The 8,585-nt window shown below is 39.8% G+C and overlaps 1 protein-coding gene across 1 annotated transcript in view; it reads right to left on the bottom strand.

Annotated features, from left to right (window-relative positions):
• Positions 1-2,985: 2,985 nt before the first annotated feature.
• Positions 2,986-8,585, bottom strand: part of LOC101849997 — a 7,730-nt gene continuing 2,130 nt past the window's right edge. The window contains exon 2 of the mRNA XM_005095500.3: positions 2,986-6,420. Coding sequence (XP_005095557.1) covers positions 4,768-6,420 — 1,653 coding nt within the window. The 3' untranslated portion in view covers positions 2,986-4,767. The remainder of the gene's footprint in view (positions 6,421-8,585) is intronic.

Genomic DNA, 8,585 nt, shown 5'->3' with positions numbered 1-8,585 from the left:
ATTCACATTTTCGTGGAGATCTGCAGTCTCCCCTAGCGCCTTCTATGTTATATCTTCTTCCCTTTCAAAAACGTTTATCTAATGAATGTTTTCCGACTTCAAACAACTTTTTTTGTTGATTGTCTTTTGTTCTCCGCGAGGTATATTACACCTTAATGAACGCCAAGCAGATTAGATGATGTAGAGGCAACGTGCAGGGCGCAGGGCCCCGTTAAGAGAACATCATTCTCAGAGAGACGATACTCTAGGTACGGTGAAATAATCTAGACCCCTTTTTTCGAAACCAAAGCCCCATTTGAATCCCTTGACCTCACAAACAACTGTTTTACAGCAACAAAAAGCACACTATATTAAAAAGTGGTTTATACCTGAACATGAAACGTATACTAGGTTTTTCTTTGGTTTCTTTTTATTTCCTCAAAGGATGAGCTAAAGTCGTGGTGACCTGATGGTGTTGTTTTTAGTCTCTCAGCATTGGTCATTCTGTTGACTGTATTGGTTCTGCCAAAAACCAAATCGAAAGAACTGTCTCAAGTACTGAACTGGTACAAGAATCCTTGAGAAACAAATGCCCCCAAATAATCACAAGACATTTTTCTTGTACTAGCTTGTAAAATATTTCAATTTTTTGCTTATTTGTGTCTATTTTCTACCAGTCTGAGATAAGAACAAAGCTCAAAGAAAAATGTAATGGTCATGTCTTTTATTCCTGGGTTAAAACTAGAGACTAAATAACTACGCCATACACACAATCTATATGTCTAGTATTGTGTCTTTACAAATTGTACCCTTAGAATGACAGTGACAGAGTCCTAAATGCATAGCGCATAGTTTAGAGAAAATGAAATCCAAAGATTCACACCCTTAAAGATGAATTTTTATATCTTACTTTTTATTGTCTAACTGAATAATTGCAGGTCAGATTGTGTCGATCCTTTAACACGGTGAGCAAGGTATCTGCGACAGTATTGTGTAAAGTGTAACTCAGTTCTCGCAAAAGTGGACTTAGAACCCTGTCATTCAATGGGCGTGAAATGTGGAATTGTTTCATGAATGAATGGAATGGTTGCAAATGACATTGTTTTTCGCCCAATGCCTTTTCCACTTTATTTAGACCATTTTGAAGGCGGTGTGCTGGCTGCTTCCTCATTGCCGATAAGGGTTAGCCAGTTTAGAGTGATGTGCAGTGTGTTGTTTGTTTTGTAAGTGATTTACGGCGCTCGTAACTGCACAAGGTCATATGAGCGTGCGGGACACTTTAAACTATTTCAGTTGGTAGGAAATTTTGAATTTTGCTCCGGTTGCGGCCGAAGCCTACTCGTATCGATTTTTGACCACCAAGGGATTTTTAAACAACTTGCACACGTGACCTCCGAGATTTTTCGCCCTTGTCCGAAAAGGTTAGGTGTAGATCTTTCTTACCAGAAGATCAGGGGTGTGGCTGAATTACAGCAGTAAGAAGGAGCCAAGAAGTAGCAGAAGAAAGGCTGCAGAAAGAGTCAGGAGCCCAGAGAAGGGAGCAAAAGAGGTGAGGGGGTGAGGGCAGAAAGTGGAGACGAAAGCAGACTACAGAACATTGTTAGAAAGCAGGGAAGGAGGTGAAAGGAGACAATTTTAGAGAATAAAAATGTTCCGTTGCTACCCGGATTCGAAACAGGGACCTTTGAATGAGAAGCGAATACCTTAACCTCTAGGCCACGAGAGCCCCCTTGCAGTGTTTGAGCAGATAGATAGAGATGCTTGATGAAACAGACTTCTCAACTTTGGTAGCGAGTTCATATTTTATGTACAGCGTTGAAGAACCCGTCTTCGCACCACTGACGCAGGGGTTTTCAAAAAAACAATGTAGCAATTAGGAAAATCTAGTCCAAGGTGACAGCACGGTCTAACCTTTTCCGAATTCTGGTTTTGTACTTCTTGTTTTGTTTGAGCAAATAAAAACAAATGAGCACAGTAACACCCTCCGGTTTACGTTCCCCCGATACCGAGAACTGCTCTGGATCTTGTGCATCTGGCACAGGGGGGAGGGGGCATTATTTAAAGGAGACACAGTAACACCCGTTAAGATTTTGCGCCAGAAAAAGCACGACTGATATAATATAGAAATAAAAAAAGCAGTGTAAAGAAGTAAAATCTGCCAGTGTCATCCTCAATTCAACCACCGAACCCTTGTGGACTCACCTGTTCAGAGATAGTCAAGACAGAACATCAAAAGCCGGTAAAGCCGACCAGGTTTCAGAAAACAAAACATACAAAGAAAAAAGAGAAACTCAAAAAATTATAAAGCAAATGATTTTTTAATTCCTCATTGTCATTATGTCATTTTCTGCGAGCATGCAACATTTTGAATTCAGTGGGTTTTCAAACAGTGTGTGTGTGTGTGTGTGTGTGTGTGTGTGTGTGTGTGTGTGTGTGTGTGTGTGTGTGTGTGTGTGTGTGTGTGTGTGTATACATGTATATAATATATATGGATATATATATATATTATATATATATATATATATATATATATATATATATATATATATATTGTATGTGTGTATGTGTGTATGTGTGTGTGCCCGCTTGCTTGTTTGTGTGTGTGTTTTTGTGAGTGTGTGCATTTATGTGTATAACAGCTGGGCCCCCTTTCGATGAAAGGAATGATCGGTGTTTTAATATCAACTAAAAGTAATTGGCCTACTATATTTACACTCTAGGCCTACTGGAATGGGGCAATAAATCTTGAGGATGTAAAAATTTAGGTCTAGATCTATACTCTCAAAACAAAATGCGCCTCGCGAAATATCACTTCCGGGTTTTCTAAAATTACAGAGACAGAAGCGTCGGCCTACAAAAGCGATCGGCGAAATAAAGAAATTTAGCTTTTTGCAGCAAAACTGTCTCAAAACTGAAAAAAGCGAAGGGCGTCATGATCAGGAAAATATTTGAAAGAATCTTTTGGCGAAAACTGCATGTCGATCGATGCAGCCATTAGAAAGCCTTTTGAATAGCAAAATTCGGCCACCACAAATAGATAATAGATGTGTCTGCACATATGAATAAATGTGTATGCAAATAGATTTATAGTAGTGTGTATTCAAGGGGGCTGAAAAGGTAAGTATCACATCATCGTTATAATACTTAATTCATTTAATGTGATTAGCACATTTAGTTAGTTAAATAAATTATGATTAATTACACTGGTGATTTACAAGAAGGCCAACTAATTTCATGTGCTAATAGTTAAACGGTTTAAGTATCATAAAAATGATGTGATTGATACTTAATGAATGAATACTTTTGCATCTCCTCCTAAATAATATACATGTGTCTGTTCATATACATTATATTTCACATATGTTTTATATATATAGGCATAAATACAATAGGTGAAAGCACGGCAAAAAATCTTTTGGCAGTTTGTGGGTAAAACACAGATAATAAATTACTAGATATTCGGCTGTTTCGCAAACAATGCACATTGTAAAAAATAAGACAACTGGTATGGGTGCAGCGGCCCTTTGATCACTATCCGGTCGTTAAAGAGGCTGGATCTCGAAATTAACCCCCTTCTTCTAAAGGACTAGTCGGATTGGATGAAGAGCTTTGAAAACTACTTAGCTGACCATGCCCAATAAGGCCTCATGGGGAATTCGAATCAAGGTCATCAGGACAGGACCCTGGCAGAATGTCTTTTATGTGGGTGTTTTAACGTACCCCCATAGACACAATGTAGATCACTTAAGAGACGGGCTTTGACCCTGACAACTTGGGCTGAGAGGAATACCACGTCCCGGCGGAAAAACCGAAATAATCTATAGAAATTCTCCCCACGAAGGAATCGCACTGTGGTCTCATGCAAGTGACAGTAAAGTGCCTAACCACCACACCACAGACGCCAGTGCCCAGCGGACTGAAAGTATGTTCTTTGAAATGACAAGTATGAATACGTTGTACGTCCGAAACATGGGTGCGGTCTAAGTTTGGAATCACAGCAATGATACATCACAGTTCAAGCCAAGTTTATAAATAAAAAAATTTGGGAGGCGGGGAGAGGTGAAGTTAATACCGACCAAGGCTTTCCACGATTGCAATACCTATTACTGACTGGTAGATAGTGAATGTGTTACGTCACAATCGACACCATTTAGATCATTAAGGCGGTTTGCACAGACTTTGCCTTTCAGAAAAAAGCATAATCCCACCAGAAAGACGAAAAAGAGCGATAACTTTACATCCCGTCGCAGAAGTGTCAATGTTTCCTGCATGGGAAAGCGAAGAGCTTGACTATACTCTTCATAGCCTACAACATACAACAAATCAGTATGGGGAAGGTTCAGTGCTGATCATTATTTATGCAGTTTATAATAATGAAACAATATGAATATTTCATTTATGCATTCATGCAAACTTCCAAAGGGCGTGTACTGTATACCGTACAGAAGAAAAATCGTGCTCTTTTGATTTGGCAAGCTCGATCTGGGATCTATTTCGAGCGTTTAGAAAGCAAACGTAAAACTCTTGAAGGTTAAAAAGTAAATTCAAACATTGGTGGTCTCGCCCAAAGAAAAATTGGGTGTATAGATGGGCTTTACACTGTATTAGCTTAACACAACGAGCTTAACCCCAGTAAAAGAAACACGAAACATACTGTTGTCAACCATGTTAACAGAAAGCAACAGTTGTTTACATTTTGTTTCTGCCGATCATTAGCGAGAGAGAGAGCAAAAGAAGATAATGCTATTGAAGATATAAACACATTGCACATGTCCCAAGTATTCCCTCTCACAAACCGTCGCTTCTCTTCTTTTGTGACTTAGTAGCTTTTTTATACGTCTTCCCTTCCTCAGCACTCGCTAAAGACGACAAGTCTGAACTGAACCCACCATTCGAAGACGGACTGATATCGCCAGCGCCTGTGACCTCCGTGGAGGACGCGGGGGAACAGTTCTCTACCCTCCGCCTGGAAAATGCCGCTCGTTTTGACTTTGCGTCACTGCCATCAGAGCGTCTTGTAGCTGGCGTCTCGGAGATCCAATTCACTTTTTCTTGGTTTGAACTGGACGATGAGAAGTAAGACGCCGAGTTCATGGTGAAGTCATTCGAAACATCCTCGGAATTTCCTTTTCCTGGATCTTTATCTCTGACATCGCCCTTGCCACCAACAATAAACGTGACTCCTAATAGATCAGAAGTTGGTTCACCTCCCGAATGGGTGGAATCGGGAGCATTTTGGGTTGTATTTTCGTTACTAATCTCGTCCAAGTTGAGTGAAAGAGGCGGCATACGATAAGGACCCATCAGTGAGTCCTCTTCGAGATGTATGGGAGTTTCCGGCATTGAGAACGACCGTCTCTCAGGGTTAAAGCTACTATCGCGTTGGAGGCGGGAACGTAAGCCTGAACGGGTATCCATGTGGGTCAGAGGATGGTACGAGTCTTCTGGAAGACCCCCAAGTGTGTCTGCTCCTGATAAGTAAATGTCTTTGGAGCGCCCGGATCGAGGGACTTTAATAAAACGTTTTCTGATGGTCCAATTTGCTTCTGCTTCTGCTCTCAGCTGATTTTGCTGATGGGAATCTAAGCTGAGAGCTTTGGTTTGTTCTCTTGCAAAAGCATTCTTTCTTGCACTTGCTCCAACCAGGGGCACATCTGGCCTGTTAAACGGCTGAATTTCGCTGCGCGTTAGAGTGTTTGATGAGTATCCAGTTTCCGCTAGTCCGCTGCCTGCCAACTGTCTCGCCTCGGAATGTACAGATCCGTTGTCGGAATCGGACAGAAAAGAATGAGTTGGTGAGGCCCTTGTCCGAATTTTCGTTTGAGGGGCACACATATCACTACCAGCATTTTTGCTAGACCTCAGATTAAAAGAGCGGAAAATTTCAATAGAATCAATGTCCTTGACCACTCCCATGGCCTCGAAATAGGAGGCTGCGATCTGAGTCCATTTCTCCAACTCCTCATTACGACTATCGCTCAACAGATCTTCACTTGTGCTACCATTGCACGACTGGGACTTTAAATCTGAAGCGGAACCGAGTTGTTCTGACGTACTGACTTCAGTGGTTTTTGCCGAAAAAGTAACAGGTTTATCTTCCGGCGAAGTCGTTGACTCAAATGACGAGATATCGTGTGACCCCGCCCGCTTCTCTAGCATCCGACGTCTTCTTCTCTTTGCCAGGCTTTTGATGTTCAACGAAGAAGAAGCGAAATCGTGTGGAGGAGAAAGCTTCTGACGTAGCTCACTGGCAGATTTCTCTCCCATCTTCTGTTCGTTTGCGTCAGATTCTTCCTGTTCAAGTTGTTTGATATGATCTACCAGGGCCGTCAGGTGGAACCCCCGCAGGCAGATGACGCGTAGATTTCTGAGGGTGACGTAAAACACGTTGTCCTGTTCTCCCAGCCAGGCTTCTATGACACCGTCTGTGTTCTGAATAGTCTGTAGAACATATAAAAGATGCCATGTTAAAACAAAGAAGTCTGAAGAAAGAAACAAACATATGAGCAAACATAAAACAACAAAAAACCGCAAAAACAAAATGTGATCTCATCTTTGCAAAAAAATAAACTGGAATTTAAATCGTGCATTTTATAATTCTATGTACGTTCACAACACATGATAAAATGCAATACAATTCAAATTAGTTCAATTTATTTTGAGGAAAAAAAGAAGTACATCGGTCCTATAACAGTCATCTTGTGCTAAGAAAATGCAAGATTGGCATTGATAAACGAGGGAGAGTAAAGAAAGACGAAAGCAGCGCTGCAAATTACAACTAATCCTAAGTTTCGAACACCATTGTAGATTCCTGCAGAGAAAAAAGCACGTTTTTAACAACGGTAAACCGATTTCATTCAGAAACCCATCCTGGCGAATACATAGAACTAATATTAATCAAAAGCCATTTTCCCAACGATACTTCACTGTGGTTCACAAGCTATTAGAGCATTGGGGCGACTATCATAATTGATTATGGACATAGATATGAGGGTGTGGATAGAAATGTGTTGTGCTGTCAAGTGTTCGTAAAGCTAAATTCTAGTGAAATGTGGTATTTTACCATTCCACCGAAGTGTAGAGCCCGTACCTGTCTATTTGCTATATGATAGTTCATAACTGACTGACATTAACTAGCCTAAGTGACATGCCAGATTGATATCCAAAGCGGCAGACAAATAGACCTACTCACCAAGCCATATACAACGATCCAGCCTAACTATGCAACAGCCTGTCTTACCAATAAATCAACGAAAAATCAAGACAACCTGCCTTACTTGGTGTCTAAGAAACAAACTTTCAAACACAACCAATACCAAACAATAAACAAGTTCATTGACTAACGCTTTTATTAATCTACCTTCCTACCTAACCACCAACGTAACTACTTACCTAACTACTTAAAATGTGTATTATGATCACAGCCTACTATCATCCACCATCACAACAGCACACAAGCTAGGCCACCACATACAACATTACAGCGCTGAATGTTAAAGACATGCATCACTGAGCTCCTGAAATGTTTTGAAGTTATAAAGTGCTGTACATCTAGTCTGCCATAATGTATAACACTCGTCTACGACGTTCCTTGTGCCCAAGTTAAACCTATTTTTAGCAGAATAATATTTTGATAGATATTCAAGAAACATTATGGCGTGCTACAAGCACGTTAGAGAAATGTCTGCACTTTTCAAATGCATCCCAGTTGGATTGTTTTTGTTTTTCTGAGTTTGTTGGAGGTTTTTTCATACATAATGATTCTCACTTTATAAAATCCACTGATGAAAAGTGATGAAAAGGGTTGCCATAACACAATAACGTGTGAATGAAATAAGATTCAAAATCAGTATGACACAAGATCCAATTATACAAGAGATGACCTAGTCCTTTTTGCTCTTCAAATCACCTAATACTTTGAAACGTAGTCACATGATTAAGATATGAGTGTAAAAATAAATAACGTGTTTTGTTGTTATCCAATAGAGAAGCATGTTGACATGAAACCGGGCATGCATTTAGAGCAGGTCAGGACAAAATAAGCCTGAAGATACCAAGGGACAATAAAGAATTAGAACTAGAACCCGTCTGAGGTGCCTACAGAACACCTGACTTTGAACGCAGAGAGAATCGTTAGAGGCACAAACAGGACAAGGGGAGAGGGGTGAAGACAAAAAGTATATAAATATAGCTTTTAACATAGCATGTAAACTGGGTAAGCAATGAAAACTTTAGATTATAAAGTCAGATCCTCACGATTATTAGGATAGACATAATCTATCTAAGCTGTATGATTACAGTAAAGAGACCTATAAAAAATAGTGCTACATTTCCCACTGTATGTTTTTGGTTTGTTTGTTTGTTTGTTTGTTTGTTGTTGTTTTTTTGGTTACCACTCGATCCATTTACAAGAAGAACAAGAAAAACAACAACGAAACAATGGTGATAACGTGATAATGATGATATTAGATACAGTAACAAGAAAATAATTAACAACACAAAAACAACAAAATACTGTATTGTAAAGCGCTCAGAGCCTGTGAACTTAAATCAGAGTTGAGCGCTATATAAATGTCACATATTATGATTTTTATTAATATTATTAT

The sequence above is a fragment of the Aplysia californica genome, unplaced genomic scaffold (assembly GCF_000002075.1).
Source record: "Aplysia californica isolate F4 #8 unplaced genomic scaffold, AplCal3.0 scaffold00105, whole genome shotgun sequence".
NCBI classification, from domain to species: domain Eukaryota; kingdom Metazoa; phylum Mollusca; class Gastropoda; order Aplysiida; family Aplysiidae; genus Aplysia; species Aplysia californica.
Note: the sequence above shows the minus strand (reverse complement) of the source record. Positions and strands in the feature narration are given on the sequence as shown.